This window comes from Eschscholzia californica, unplaced genomic scaffold (genome assembly GCF_041429995.1).
Source record: "Eschscholzia californica isolate CP2 unplaced genomic scaffold, dmEscCali1.0.p SCAF_4, whole genome shotgun sequence".
Classification (NCBI taxonomy): Eukaryota; Viridiplantae; Streptophyta; class Magnoliopsida; order Ranunculales; family Papaveraceae; genus Eschscholzia; species Eschscholzia californica.
In genome coordinates, this window is record NW_028238461.1 from 54,072,306 (window position 1) to 54,088,297 (window position 15,992).

A 15,992-nucleotide genomic window follows, 5' to 3' on the forward strand; every position below is an offset into this window, starting at 1 on the left:
TGTAACTTTCATTGAACACACTCCAACCATACAGAGATCCATTAATTGATTTTCAAATTTTTATACCTTATGAGTGTGAACTCTAGTAGTTGAAACTGAGAAATAAAATACATTCATTCAAAAGGGAAGACTTTGGATATGTTCTAAAAATCAAAGAGGTATATTTCCTTCATCCTGGGCAATTGCTTTGTATCTCAGATTTTGAATTGTGATATACAATTTTGTCAATAAAATAGATTTCATTTGCAAACACACAATTGACTCTTCAGGTTCATATTGAGTCATTCCATTTGACCTAATTAACAAGTTCAATATGAATACTATAATATTCTCCTTCTTAATTCTTGGCCATTGGTTCATACCAAATCTTTCCTCAACTTCTTTTTAAGGTGTTTCTTAGATGACAAGGGAAACTCAACCTATATATATATATCTTCAAATGAAAAACACATAATCAAATTTAGGAGTTAGTTAAAATACAAAACTTAACCTAAACATGAAGAAGTCAACAATGTTGATAGAGTACTATATAATGTACTTATTTACAAGTCTGATACTAAATACGCTCATTACAAAATCTTTCAGAGGTAAACCTCATCGTACTAGAGTGATCGGACCAACTTAACATCATGTAGTTTTGAAGAATCTCAATATTCGATTTTGGCCATCTCAATCCTCAGACGGGCATTTCTCATGAAGAACGCCACGATAAACCACAACACAAGACCTCCAACAACCTACACCAATAAAACACAAGAAAGTTTCACTAAATATATTGGGGAAACGAACCAAATCAGATACGACCGCGTCAAATTAATCCCGTCAGATCAGACCTCTAAATGGGTCAATCACCCGTGCTAGTTTGGCATAGACTCTCGTATCTGACTGACAGAGGTATTACTGAGCTCGTGTTGTTCTAGATTCTCTTGTCCGACGTGCAACATCGGGCTAGGCCTAAGTGATAGAATTCTCTGCCACGGCTCGGCACACTAGACACGTCCCGTGCTAGAATGACATCGCCCAGAGCGGACCCGCCAAATTTGACCTCTAAATGGGGTTAAACGTCTGTGTTATTTTGGCACACACGCTTTGTATCTTAATGACACAAGTCATTTTGTGCTCGTACGGTTTTGGATTTGTGTCTGAGGTGCGGGGCTAAATGACAAATTTCTTCCACGGGCCCGACACATTGGACACGTCCCGTGCTAGAATCCAATTGCCCAGATCGACTTGTGTCGTTCTAGTCCAATCAAAATTGAGACCTGTCATCTGTTGGTGTATCACGAGTTCACGATCTCATCATCGCATGGACCTGTCACCTGTTTAAAGTTTTCCATTAGAGACAAAAGAATTGCGAAAATCTTTATTTCCGACACCTAAGAGTGATAATCTAAATTAAAACTTGACACAAAACAAATACATCTTTTTTTTGAGTTTTGTATTGGAGATGCTCTTAAAATGCAATCTATGTGAGAATCACAGTGGGATCATCTCTAATAAATACTACCAAATCTCACTTGACCAATAAGTTGACACGTGTACGTCTACGATTAAAGTTAAACACGTAATTCTGATGGGTAGTGTCATCAACCAATCTTTATCTTCGTTAAAGTAAAACACAAAAACCACTTCCCCTGAAATCCTCCCTCACGAGACACACAAACAAAACCACTCCGTCGTCGTTTCCCTGAATACTCCTCTTACAGGGAAGATCAATCGTCCGATCATCTCCACCTTTGATTCCTCGAAGGTACGTATAACTTGAATCTCTCTCTCTCTACCGATCCTAATCTCTTTCGTTCTAGGTTTAGCGAATTACTTCTTTTTTCCCCAATTTTTATCATCTGTAATTAGACTGATCATTTTTGACATTTGGTTTGTTTGAATCGAAATTTTACTAATAATGTGCATGGGTTTTGAAGGAATTGAGGTTTATCGAGGTCTTATGAACTAGGGTTTGATTTTCTGTAGGTGGGTTTCAACCGTGAAGAAGAAATCGAGAGAGAAAGGTAAATTATTTCTGTAAATTTTCAAACTTTTGGGCGTTGAAGGGAGAACTCAGATCATCAGAATCTTCTAGTTGTTCGAAGTGAAAATGGTATGTTCTTATTAAAGTAGTTCCAAGTTGTATCCTTTTTCTATGACTTGGCATATTTTCCCAGGAGTAATATTAGCTCTTTTTATATCAATTTTATAATCGTAATGTTGTTTGGGTATTGATTAGGGTTTCATGAGTATTTTAAGTGAATAAATTCTTGTATTCTTAAGGATCTATTTATGGTTGGATACAGAGTTTAGACTTGTTCGGAATTAGGTATTTTGCAGTGTCTATGTTCTTGTAGTATCTTGAGGTTTTGAATTGGTTTTTGCGTTCTATTACGTGTTACTTTGAATGTTATTTGAAACCAACGCTTCCTATTCTGCGTAATACTTGCGATGTTATAATCTACTTTTGAAATCATGCTGTGGGCTATATAAAGCAGTTCACGTAGAATAGAAATGTTTTCGCTTTCTGGTTTTAAATCCTTGGATTGTGTGTTGCCGATCTTCATATCTGGTTGTCATGGAAAATTTATTATTAGTACTATACTGGGAACAAATATGATTGTTCTTCTAAACCAGTTTCTTTACGACATTAATTGCTGGAACCTATAAGTGCGGTTTCTCCTTGTTCCTTCTATCTATCTTTAGGATCTTAGTGTCGTCATTGATATAGTGGTTTGAATAACGAACTTACTTGTCTGTCTTCGAGAGTGACCTCAGTCACCTTATGCGTTGAAGCACTGAGCCTTGTGAAAGAAGTCCTGGTGATTGTGACTAACGTTGAGTTTCATTTTGGTTATTAAATGTTTGTTTTCTTGTTGTTATTCCACACTATGATTCATTACATTCTATTTTTGTGATTCTGCGCAGATATTTCTTGTTTGTTATTTCACGGCAATAACGGCATAAACTAATGTGCTAGCTAGGTTAACTTGCTCCCTATACTAATGGGGAAAGGCAACTGTACGAAATGGAATTTCAGTTATTTCCTTGTATTGACTTTGTTCGCGTAAGCGAAGAAGTTGATTCTCTTAGCCATGTCCTAAGGAATGCTATAACTGGGATTTACATGAAAATTATGGGAACGGTCTTACTAGTTTGAGCTGCAAGTCTACCCTGCTTAAAGTTGGGTACATTGCGATTCAGCTTAGAAGTACTGCATGCATTTAGGATGTTCCTTAGGCAGTGGAAACACAAACCTTCCTTCGAGTTAACAAAATCAATTAATTTCGAATAAAGAGAAACAAATCAATTACCAAAATTGTATTTGCATAACACTACTTATATTTCATTGTGTTCCAATTTTTTTTATTGTATTCTATTTGCTAGAGAATTAACACTATTAATGGCTCATTAGCTAAATTGGGTGCAGTGGTCTGTAAGTACATGGTCAGACACGAGTTTTAGTTTTGAGGATAAAGAGTCTTGGATATATAAAATAAAGTAAATAAATATGAGCCTTATGAACAAATATTCTAGTCATTTATATGAAGTATGCCCCATGTCTAGGACAATTTTTCTTTTGATTGATGATTTACACCTGTATGTATAAACAAAAAGTCTTGTAGTTTGCTTCTGTCTGTATGTGAGTTTAGATTATAACTGATGATTTACGCCTGAATTCTGAGACTAGATTGTGTTCCAGATTTCCATCGCCGATCATTGAAAGTGGGTTGTGTTGTTGTTAATGTGACAGATCCACTTCTATTAGTTTTCTTGGGATAGCTTCTTTTTTACTTTTTTTTTGAATTCTTCTCAGAGTAATGGTTTTTGGATGGCAAAGGGTTCTGGGTGCCTGACTGATGGTGAGATGGGATACACTAACTCCCCTGCACCCGAGCATAAGCGTTCTCATCAATGGTTTCTAGATGCTATAGATACAGAGTTAGTCCCCAACAAGAAGCAAGCTGTTGAAACATCAACCAGCAGATCACTTTCAGGGGTTCCTACTCTTTCTCCATGGGATAATGGTTCCCAATATCAGTCAGCCCCAAACCACTTCACTGACAATAGATTATTTGGATCTCATCTCGGAAACGTTATAAATTATGATGCAAGAAATATTCAATCTATTGATGCGGGGAATATAGATATGACAAGAAGGAGCACTGAGGGCCAATTTGGGGTTGATCCTTCTATTGCTTTATCAATGTCTCATACTATGGAAGATACACGGTCATGTCTCACTTATGGAGGATATAGAAAAATAAGAGTCAATCAGGTTAAGGAGTCTGAAAGTGGCATTTCCCTGCCTATCGATCATTCCTTCAATAAGGGTGAGAACACTACCATATCTTTTGGTGGTTTTCAAGATGAGCATGAATCAGACCCTTCTGGAAGAATCATAAGCAGCTATGACTTGTTAATGAGTCAGTCAGCAGTTGACCAGGCACAAACAGGGGAGGAAAAACAGTTGATCGATTCGAATAGAGATGTGAAGTCAAGTAGGCAAGTGGTGAATCCTGGGTCTCAGACTCCTCGAGTAAAAATGGCGCCAAAACCTGACAAGAAGGCAGCACCTCTAAGCAACTTCCCTCCAAATGTCAGAGCTTTACTGGCCACCCATGTGTTTGACGGAATCCCTGTAAAGTATGTCACATGCTCAAGTCAGGTAAAACCAAATGCCTTCATTGTGAATCCCGTGCTGTATTTTTTATTGTCTGATGACTTGCCTTAGTGGCTAAGTCTAACTTGTTTCAATCTAAGTCTAACCTGTTTCGTCGGGGAAACAATAGTATTTGAAGTTGTACACTCCTTAGAATAGACAGACTCAAATGGGCCCAAAATCAGCTTGGGTCAGCCATTCAGATTAGTTAAAAATGGAAGACGGACATTCTTGGGATTTGACTGGAGTCAATTTATATCCCGAGTCAGATCTGAATTTGGAAAAAGAAAAAAGCACCACCTGTAATCTAACTCACATTTTACTGACTTGGTGCTATGTTTTGTCAAAAGGAGCTTCGAGGAATTATAAAAGGTCCTGGGTATTTGTGCAGTTGTCAATCGTGTAATTTTTCTAAGGTTAGTGACTACTGTTGCATATTATTTTTGTTTTCCTACTCTTAAGGATGACAAGCTTATCAAGCCATAATTTTTGCAGATATTAAATGCATTCGAATTTGAGAGGCATGCTGGTGCCAAGACTAAACTCCCAAACAATCGGATATTCTTCGAGAATGGAAAGACTATGTACGGTATAGTTCAGGAGCTGAGGAACACACCACCTGACTTGCTATTTGATGTGATACCGAGACTTACTGGTTCACCAATTAACCAGAAGGCCTTCGATACTTGGAAAGGTGAGTCCTTTGCTATTAGATTGAGAATTAATAGAAGTAAACCCAATTAAGTAGGAAATAATCTAATTATCATTTGGTCAATATTTTAAAGATTTAGGAAGTCATACAATGATCTTATGAAACTTTCTTAAATGGGGTTGAATTTTGTTTCATAGGACCACATGAAAAGAACTTGCTTTTTTTTTTTTTTTTCTTTCTGGACTGCAACGGAAAACTGCTGTATAATAATAATAGTCGAAGGGAGTAAATCCATATTCATTTTCTTATATTGCAGAATCATATCAAGCAGCGATCCGTGAACTTCAGCGTATATATGGAAAGGAAGACCTTAGTCAAATCTTCACAAAATGAAGTCGATGTTCGAAGTCTGGTGGCTCGGGTAGGTAGTCCGCGGGTTTTGCATGGCATTTATGGTTCTTCTCTTTGTCAACTTGTACAATCTTGGAGCCTTCTTCTCTTAGTCCTAGCTTCAAAGTTCAGAAAGAGGAGAGTTATAGACCTGTAAATCCATCATTTTGCTATATTGGTGACTACTGTATGGCGCATTGGAAGAAAGGAAGTCTGATTTATTTTAAAGTTTAAACTGGTACATCAAATACTCAATAGTATTTTATTTATGGAAATCTGTTTTATGTACTTTTGTTCTTCTTGCAAAAGAGAACTCATTGGGAGAATACTTTTGGTTTGTCTTGGGCGGAATCATGAATCCAAGTCCTATAGTCTATAGACACATGATTCCACATGTTTGAATTTCTTTCAAAATAGTTTTTTCCGAAAAAAAAGATTATTTTGTTTTCCAAAAATCGTTCTTTTCCAACGGTTTCTCGGAAACTGCTTTTTTTTCTGAGGACTTATTTTCTTTTCTGGGGAACCATTTTTGAGAAACTTCTTTTTTTTTTTTTTTTATGAAAAAACTGTCTCCTAAGAGAAGGTTACGGAAAAATAATTTCTGAAAAAAATGGTTCATAAAGAAGCGTTTCCAGAAAAAAAAAAAATGATTCATAAAGAAGCATTTTCCGAAATAACGGTGTCCGAAAACACAATTTCTAGTAAAAAAAGGTTTTCGAAAAGAAACTTTTTTGAAAGAGGAAACACCTAAGGAAAAAGGTTTTTGAAAAAACAATTTCTAGACGTCTGTTTTTAGTAAATCTTAAGAGTTGGGATATTAATCCAATATACTTTTGGATTTAAAAGAATTCAAGAGTCAAATAATTTTCCAAAATGATGCTAGTCCCCGCACGAATTTCAGCGGGGTGGCGTGTAGGCCATGATTTAGAGAGAGAAACTTCTTACTTTCTCCTGCCATAATTTTTGGTGTATGCATTCTATCACAGTTGCATAATTTTTGGTGTATGTTCTTACTCCCATTTAACAGCATTCTTGGACCATTTTGGCAGGAGGAAAAGAATGCCACTTCGGCAGGAGGAAAAGTAGCAATCTAGTAAACATGAAAAAAAAAAACAGTACTTGAAGATATACATATGGAAACTCCTGATAATTGAAGGCAAAAACTTTTATTAATTCAATCGTTCCATTATCAGCTAGATTCGTGTTGGAAAATTGTCGAACCAATAAGCAAATAATCTCAACGACTCATAAAATTAAAAACTCGTATAGGAAAATAGAAAGTTAGAGAGAAGGAGAAAAGGCTAAAACAGAAAATAATGTATGAGCTCTCAGTGGTCTTATATATCTTGGAAATTCTTTTCAGAAAGGATAGTTGATTGGGTCCTTCTGAATAGCTTTCTGCACGAGTTCGTTTTGCTCTTTAACATGAACAGTGTAGAAACCAGTGGCAGTAGCAGCAGATGGAGCACGACCTACGTACTTGATGTCCTCCATAGTTCCTCGTCCCACAGACTTCATTGCAGTACAAAGACGTGGTGAAATGTAACTGTATGCACCCATGTTCATTGGCTCTTCTTGGCACCACACTATTTCCGCATCTGAAATAACAACAAAACGAAAACATTATTCTTCGAAAAGTAATATCTATCAGACTCTTTCAACTTTAGCAATTTCTCACGATTCACTGTCTCCAAACAGACTCTAGTTCTTTCATCCACTCTATCTTATTTGTATCTTCTCCCTAGAACATGCTAGTAAAGCTTTAAGCTACAAACTAGAAATCCAAATATTCAACAGACACACAGTGATTACAGGAAGTAATGGAAAGCCAAAAGGAATTCCAAGTTTCCAACTTTTTTTTCTCATCTAACATAAATACGTACTTGGATATCGCTTCAATTCTCGCTGGATGAGATCATATGGGAAGGGGCAGAGCTGTTCCACTCTGCAGATAGCAACGTCATCGCCTTTGACTTTCTTGCGCTCTTCATCGATCTCATAATAAATCTGCAATGTACGCACGAGAAATGTTCAGAATTAGTTTTAAAGAGAATGTTCAAGACTTCAAGTTCCTAGTTATAAGGTTTTCTTTTCTGGAGTAAAACATCCAATGATCCTCGCCTAGGAGATCTCCCAAGTGCACACTAAACTGATAAAAAAAGCCGTAAGCAATATGTACACCAGTTGGGTGGTTGGGTAAAATTACCAACCATTATCATATGATCATCGAGACCTAAATTTATGAACGCAATGAATGTCTCTCTTAACTCAACTATTCCTAGATGATTCTTTATATCGGGGCAAGTTTATCAAGGCGCATGGATGAGGGACCCCAAACCCAATAGGTAGGATAATGAGCTCCATTGAGATAGGCAAAACCTGTTCCTTCCAGATGGTCCTATTGTCTTACAGATAACACGACTGACTACTAGAACCAACAAGTAAATTACATGGAGAATCGTGCGTTTGACGGACTTTGACCTAGAATCCCGAGATGATGCAGCAGAAATTGATCAAATTTTACAAACCTTTCCAGAGCAGAGAACCAGTCGTCTGATACCCTCCTCAAGATCAGAATGTTCGTTTTGGTCCTTGATCAGACGCTTGAAACGGGTCCCTTGTTTGTCAAAACCTGGGTGACCCCAAACATCATCAAACTCAGATAGATTTGATTTGCAGTCCTTGTGACGAAGCAGATTCTTAGGAGCCATCACAATTAGTGGCTTCCGGAATTCCCTATGTATCTGGAAAATGAAAACAGTTAGAAGTTGTAGAACACTATAGGAAAACGAGAAGCAATAACTTTATTCACGACCAATCACCTGACGGCGCAGAACATGGAAATAATTAGCAGGGGTTGTAACGTTCACAATCTGCCAGTTGCACTCCTGGATCTGCTTTCTAAGTGTTGGATCCATCTCAGGTATAACATAAGGATTATCATCACTCATCTGCATTTTGACATTGAAGATTTTTGTAGTTGGAAAAAGTTAGAACTGCAAGTCTCGAGACAAGAAAAAGAGAAACCAATCATACGGAAGAATTTGCTTCCCAATCAGGTGATAAATCACGTTCATATATCTATAGATGACAATACAAGGGCCGGCAGTAAACAGCATGACAGCAAAATAGAGTGCATAACTATTAAAGGCTGAAGTGATACATTTAGTTTACAGAATATAGCACTAGTTTATTACCTGAAGGTAGCGCTCTAATCTGGCACTTGAATGTTCAGGGCCCTGACCATCATAACCATGAGGAAGAAGTACAACAAGTCCTGATTGACGCAGCCACTTTGCCTCCCCGCTGCTCACAAACTGATCAAATATTACCTGAGCCCCATTTGCAAAATCACCAAACTGTGCTTCCCATATAACTAGGGAATTTGGGTTTTCCATTGAATAACCCAATTCAAATCCAAGTACCCCAAATTCTGAAAGAGAACTGTTGAAGAAAGAGAACATGTTTCACATGTTAGAACAGAAAAGGGAATAATCATTCCTAGCAATCAGAACAGCCAACTTGAATAGTATTAACTTCAGGTTAAGCGATTCAGAAATTTCGAACGTGAAGGGTTTCAATGTACAAGGTCACTGATCTAACCAACTGAAAGAACTAAAAATAACTTGTGAAGAAGATGTCGAGGTCCATATATCCATTGACTAGACAAAAAGATTGAAGTTAAAATGAAGACAAGTAAGTGAAAACATGCAAAAAGAAATATAAGTTATTCAATAGCACCTGTTGCTGACAGTGAAAAGCTCCTCATTTTGGTTCATCACCACGTGATCTAGAGGACAGTATTTCTCCCCAGTTTCCTGATCATGAAGTACAGCGTGCCTATGACTAAACGTACCCCTCTCAACATCCTGACCACTCAATCTCACATGATTCCCTTCAACTAACAATGTGGCAAAAGCAAGTGCTTCTCCAACTGCCCAGTCAATGCCCTCTCCCGTTTCAATCATCTGAGAGCGTTGTTCAAAGATCTTCTTCACAGCTCTATGAGCTTTGAAAGTCTCAGGAAGAGTTGTGATTGCTTTCCCAACACTCTTCAATATCTCCGGTTTAACCCTGTCAGGTAATAGTATCCAGCCATGCTAGGGAGTTAGAAAAGGCTACATCTAAAGGAAGTGCGTACAAAATCCTATAGAAAGAGTCAGAGAGCTGTGCATACCCAGTGTTTCGTCTACGTGAAATCTGCTCAGGTGACTTAAATCCAGACCAAAATGCTGAAAGCCAGTCCCTTTTTTGGGTTAGATAATCTTTGCTGTTCATGAACTCTTCGTTGAGAATGGTGTTGACTTTGCTTTGTAGCTTACCAATGTCCTCTTGTGTAATTTGACCCGTTTCTAGGAGTTTCTTCTTGTAGATCTCAAGAGCTGATGGATGGTTACGAATGACCTGGAAGTGTTCAGACCAGGTCAGCAAAATAGAAAGAAACGAAGTGCAGATACAACACTAAATTTTCATGTAATATCAATATAAGAATATTTTTGAATCAGAAGCTTTTAAATTACTACAATGAGGTAAAACGGGTCACCTTATACATATTAGGCTGTGTAAATGATGGCTCGTCAATCTCATTGTGTCCAAACCGACGATAACATACTATATCAACCACCACGTCAGAATGGAATGTCTGTCGCCATTCTGCGGCAAGCTCACAAACATGAACAACCGCTTCAAGGTCATCACCATTTACATGGAAAATAGGAGCATTCAATGCCTTAGCAACATCAGTACAATACTGTGACGATCTCCCGGCACTTGGGTCAGTTGTGAAAGCCACTTGGTTGTTAACCACAATATGGATAGTTCCCCCTGTTGTATAGTTAGGAAGGGCACTTAGATGAAGAGTCTCATAGACCACACCTTGTCCGGCAAAGCTTCCATCTCCGTGAATCAATATTCCCAAATTTTTTGTCCTGTCTAGATCATTAGAGTAAAATTGTTTTGCTCGAGTTTTTCCGATCACGACAGGATCAACTGCTTCCAAATGACTTGGATTAGCAACCAAAGAGAGATGGATTCTCTTCCCACCCCTTGTTGGTCGATCATAAGAGGTTCCGAGATGGTACTTGACATCACCAGTTCCAGTGTAAAGTCCTACTTCATCAATCGGTTTTGTACCTCCACTGAACTCATTGAAAATCTGACGAAGTGGCTTACGAACTACATTACCCAGAACATTCAATCTCCCTCTATGTGACATCCCAATAACGATACTCTCAACCCCAAGATCTGCTGACTTGTCAAACATCTCCTTCATACCAGGAATCAAAGTTTCACCACCTTCAAGACCAAACCTTTTAGCAGCTGTCCACTTGGTCGCTAAAAAATTCTCAAACTGTGTACTCCATGTAAGCCTATCAAGCATAACCTCACGACGTTGTTGGTTGTACTGCCTTGGGGTCGGTGTCTCAATCTTATCCCTCAACCAGTTACACTTTTCACGCTCTGCGATATGCATATACTCATAACCAACACTACCACAATAAGCCTGTTCCAACCGAGTCAGTATAGCTCGAAGGGTTTGAACTGGACGATTTTCCGACAGAAATCCAGCCATCCTCCAAACCCCAAGAAAGAATTCCCGATCAAGATCAGCTTCAGTGAAACCATAAAGACCCGGATCCAAATCATCGGGGATCTGACGTTCCTCCAATCCTAAAGGATCCAACTTAGCTTTCATATGTCCATTAACCTGGTAAGCTCTAACGAGCAACAACAAACGCATACTTTCTTGTATCGTTTGACCTGAAATACCAGGTGAAGTAGCAGCCTGACCAACAAAATTCCTAAAGAAATTGTCCCATGATTCATCCACACTACTAGGATCAGTTTCCCAAGCTCTCTGAAGCTCCTCTAAATAAACACTACTCGTACCATCGAGAAAACTATCAGTCAACCTAGAGAGAGGTACGGGTCGAGGAACTGGAGTTGCTGAAGCTTTTGAAGTGAAAACAGTAGAGTGAAAATATCGACTCTGAGTAGGAAGAAGTCGTGTTCTTGATGTATAAGTTCTAACCTGAGTTAAATTTTTCCTAATAGCTAATTTTGCCACACTAGAAGCAGCTCTAAACCAAGCCATTAATGAAAACTGATTCAAACCTTCCTAAAGAACTGTGATATTTTTTCTTCTACAAACTTGCCTCAGATACTAATAATACCACCATTCATTTATTCAATCTAACTACAAGTAACAAAACAAAAAAAACACATCAGTAATCAAAACCCTAGTAGGTTTTTAAATAGTGAAGTTAGATATGCACATTGATTAATGAGAAATGAAACTAATAAATAAACAAACAAGAGAATAAATAAGTAAGAGAATCAAGTAACAGGATTTTTTTTTTTTTTTTTTTGATATTGGTGGATAGATAGATGATCGTACCTGAAGGAATGAAAAGGAAGTTGATGAAGAAACCCTAGTTTTTTAGAAGAGTAAAAGAGAGGCGATGTGTTTTCCGGATGGTATGTTCGGACCAAAATGGTCAAGACAGTCAGTCACCTTTTCTCAGTACGTTCTGGAAACGGAAATTGTCGGCTAACCCTGTTTTCTCTGTGGGTCTATAACTGAAACCCAAGCCCAAACCCGAAGCCCAAAGTCCAAATAGGTGAGTTTGGGCAAAATGTTTTTATTTGGAACTTCATTCGTGATGACATGGAAATGGAAGATACTCTAGACTTTTGTGAAAGGGTCCTGCATAATTACCGGGTTTTGCAAAAGGGACATGGTCGTTTATTATTTCTCGAAAAGGTCGTGGACTATTATTAACCGTTAAATAAATGTTAGATTTAACTTTCGCATTGCATGAACAGTTAACTCGTTAAGTAGATGTAACGACATTAACCCTTGTGAATGTGAAAGAACCTATTCGGTTTTTGAACGAAGGAACATGTTGAATTCATCTTCTCCCCTTTTTCTTTCTTCAACCTTCGATTTTCATTAGAAATTTTTAGGTGGGTCATTTTGTTTGGTCTAATAGTTTAAAAGAAATTCAAAGTTACATTAATAGAAGCAGCTAGCAAATTTTGAAACAATGAATGTTATAATTTTTTACTTTTTGTGAATTTAGTGTAGTTTGATTTAATGGTGTTAAAACTTTTAAACAATATAGCTAGAATAAACGGTGTTAAAAACTTAACTAGTCAATACTGGATCCCTTCGCAAAATAATAAACAGTCATGCCCCTTTCGCAAAACCCGGTACTTATGTACAACCCTTTCGCAAAATAACCTTTTTCTTTTTTATGCAAGGCCACAAAACAATCTCTTATCTACTTGAGCTGAAAAGAATGTTGGCTTTATCTGTTGTCAACTGACTCACAATACACGAAAGATCTCCTTAGGTTGATCTAAGTTCAAATTACAAACATATTGACCTAACAAACGAGCTACTTGGTTTGCTGTTTGCCTCATCTTCATCTTCACTCCATCTTTATCAGAACCACCAGTCCTGACAAACACCACCTCCAACCACACCCACAACAACCACCTCCATCACTGCAACTTTATCACAACCAGCACCACCTCAAACAACCACCGCCACCTCAAACTAACACCACCTCCAACAACAACCACATCAACCATTTTTTATCTATATTCTAGCCGAAGATTCCCTTAATCGGAAAGTGTCAGATGCAGTTTTATTTTGATAGACCAAGCTTTTGTAGTAGTTTTAATCATAGTTTTTTGGATTAAAATTATGTACAAGTAGCCACAATTACATAAAAATCCAATATATTCTACTCCTGTTGTGAATGTAATAGAATTCTATTAGTTAGTGTCTGCCCTACCACATACAAAGATCTCACAAGATCATTCGTCCTTTTGGACTACTGAATAATCCGATAAAAGTAGCCTATTCGAATAAGTTCTTCCGATTACCAAAATGCTAAAGCAATTTAATCCAAGTATGAAACTGTTCCCAAGAAAACTCATTCATTAGCATGGTGAAGCAAACCTTCACCAAGGTGAAAGAAGTGCACTAGTACACCAAAAATAAATTACGAAAAACTCAGTAAAATAGCAAGCACATCGATAACTAGTCGTCGAGATTGAACTCTTTGTCTAGTAGAAGAAACCCAATACTTTGCCACCAACGTTCTTTCGCCTAGCCTCTTCGTGATCCATGATGCCTGCCGAGGTTGTTAGCACAATATATCCAAACTGCACATTCAAAAACTCCATTTCTCAATATCTCGTCAACGCCAATGATTTATTATGTTAAAAGGATTTTGAATTAGACCATACGTAAGCAAGTAAAAATATAATGATCTCGAGGAATTTCAGAGACAACAGAACTAGATGAAAATGATACCTGTCTTGACGGAAGCAACCTAGCAGTCCAGGGCTCAATCTCCTTAACTCCCACATCAAAACGAGGACTAATAACCCCACACTTGTTAAGCCTCCCATTTAGTTCTACAACAATCTTCCCAGACCGATGGTCATCGACATACTCAAACTCTCCAATATAACCTGTATACAAGAAAGAACTAGTAAATAATCCATACTTACTGAGGGGGCAGCGAGAAAATGACCAACTATTGAATCATTTGAGTGTGGCAAATGATTAGAGTATACTACTAACCATGTTTTTGCATCACCATGAGGAACTTGATGATCACTTTCGAGGAAGGTCTGATCATAACCTGTCGCTTCCCTCGCTTTTCTGCATTATACATGCTCTTAAGCGCATCATTTAGAACACTAACTCTAACCATCCTTGGTTAACCTGAATTCACCACATAAAGGAAAAAAGTCTTTAGTATGTAACGTCTAAAGTTAAACCCTCGAACAAAAGACAAATTATGGAGCATCGAATTTTTTGAACGATCCTCCAAACACTATATCCTCGACAAACTAATAAAAACAGAATCACTTAGGTCACTGGGGTCATTTATCCTATTTAGTCCATGGGTTACGACCATCTAATAGGCTACTCGTTGATTTCTCGAATTTCATGAATGGTACTATGGTAGTCTTTGGTATATGATGGTTCAGACCCTTGTTTCATAACGTCGTTAACGCTTTTTCTCTAGACCAATGTCACTAGACTCGTGCTGATAAATTTCATGAGCGAACGAAAACTAATAAATTTGAAGAACTCTGCCCTAGTCCCTCTAGCCCTAGATGCATAAAAGCATATTGACATATCCTTTGAAATGCATTTTTTACAGAGAAATCATGAAACACTGTCATTTAACTAATTAATATAACACATAAAATAATGTTGATGTTTTTTAAAATTCAGAAGACAAATCAATCTCTACAAATAGTCTACTGAAACAAATAAATAACCTAATTCCATTGATTTAAGAACCAACAGATTGTGATAAGAGTATAGAGATAGAAAAAAGAACCACCTGGAAGAAGATGAGCAGCCTTCTCCGATTGAAGTTTGGGGAGAGCAAAAATAAAACTAGGGTTTTGACTTCGGAGGTTTTGCAATGTATAAGCTGAATCCTTTTGAGGTGAGTTAAATTGCCTGGAAGTACCAAAGGCGCCCTTCGTTTTTGGTCAAGGCGATTCTGTAGCAACAAATTTGGAAAATGTTAGGGGCACACACACCATGGACTCACAATTGGAGGAACAACACAAAAACAAGATTTTTATGTTCACACACTTCATTTTCTTCCCCAAATCTGGCCGACTGCCCAACTTTCGCCTTCTTCTCCTAAATTTTGTCCGTCCCCCACAACCGTCTTCTTCCCAAATGTTTGTATGAATATTTCTCTTAATGTAACTCTCCCACTCTCAAGTGCAAATCCTACATTTCACCCCATGACGCGAACCAAAAGACCTAGCTTGTCCACAAACATTTAAGACTCATGCAACCCCCCGCAGATAGCTGCATACCAATTTGTTGGAATAACCACAGGTAACTTCATAACGGCGCACTGCCATATCCACCAACACAATCTTATTGGTGATATATCTAACCACTAGTACGAAGCTAATGGAGCCAGAGGTAGCATCATAACAGGACCTTAGCCAAAACGGATGCTCTCATATCACCCATGACATTAGCTACCAAGTCCAACTGTTTAAGCTCGGCAAAATTTCAACATTGACCAAGGGCTAAGTATTGTTCTAGTTCTTGTACCATGATAGATAGTGTTCTTTTTTTGTTGCAGGTAGATTGTGATTCCTTTTTTGGGATGAAATTTCCAGTAAATTGCAATGACCTACAAAACTCCAAGGTTTTGAAATTTATATCGTGGGCATGTCATATTATGAATTTGAAGTGATTACTTGCAAGGGGTTTGTGGTATTTGTATGAGATTGGTTTTG

The 15,992-nt window shown here is 37.8% G+C and overlaps 3 protein-coding genes across 4 annotated transcripts; 1 reads left to right on the plus strand and 2 right to left on the minus strand.

Moving 5' to 3' along the window:
* The first annotated feature begins 450 nt into the window (after window positions 1-450).
* On the plus strand, window positions 451-5,978 carry LOC147546228 (uncharacterized). The gene is made up of 6 exons (XM_086636643.1): window positions 451-1,750; window positions 1,972-2,098; window positions 3,803-4,654; window positions 4,999-5,064; window positions 5,144-5,342; window positions 5,617-5,978. Exons 2-6 carry the CDS (start codon window positions 2,096-2,098, stop codon window positions 5,691-5,693), a joined length of 1,197 nt encoding a protein of 398 aa, XP_086492769.1. The 5' UTR covers window positions 451-1,750; window positions 1,972-2,095; the 3' UTR covers window positions 5,694-5,978.
* An 862-nt stretch (window positions 5,979-6,840) lies between these two features.
* Window positions 6,841-12,180, minus strand: LOC147546229 (2-oxoglutarate dehydrogenase, E1 component). Of its 2 annotated transcripts, none has more exons than XM_086636641.1 (9): window positions 12,088-12,180; window positions 10,234-11,882; window positions 9,868-10,094; window positions 9,432-9,764; window positions 8,888-9,134; window positions 8,513-8,641; window positions 8,219-8,434; window positions 7,574-7,697; window positions 6,841-7,288 (listed from the first exon to the last, which is right to left on the minus strand). In XM_086636641.1, exons 2-9 carry the CDS (start codon window positions 11,782-11,784, stop codon window positions 7,050-7,052), a joined length of 3,066 nt encoding a protein of 1,021 aa, XP_086492767.1. In that variant the 5' UTR covers window positions 11,785-11,882; window positions 12,088-12,180; the 3' UTR covers window positions 6,841-7,049. The 2 variants fall into 2 exon arrangements, with proteins under 2 accessions (XP_086492767.1, XP_086492768.1); XM_086636642.1 differs by having other exon boundaries at window positions 10,234-11,886.
* Window positions 12,181-13,564: 1,384 nt separating this feature from the next.
* Window positions 13,565-15,261, minus strand: LOC147546230 (small ribosomal subunit protein uS8). Its single transcript, XM_086636644.1, has 4 exons — window positions 15,065-15,261; window positions 14,290-14,433; window positions 14,017-14,177; window positions 13,565-13,865 (listed from the first exon to the last, which is right to left on the minus strand). Exons 2-4 carry the CDS (start codon window positions 14,420-14,422, stop codon window positions 13,767-13,769), a joined length of 393 nt encoding a protein of 130 aa, XP_086492770.1. The 5' UTR covers window positions 14,423-14,433; window positions 15,065-15,261; the 3' UTR covers window positions 13,565-13,766.
* Between the last annotated feature and the right edge of the window lie 731 nt (window positions 15,262-15,992).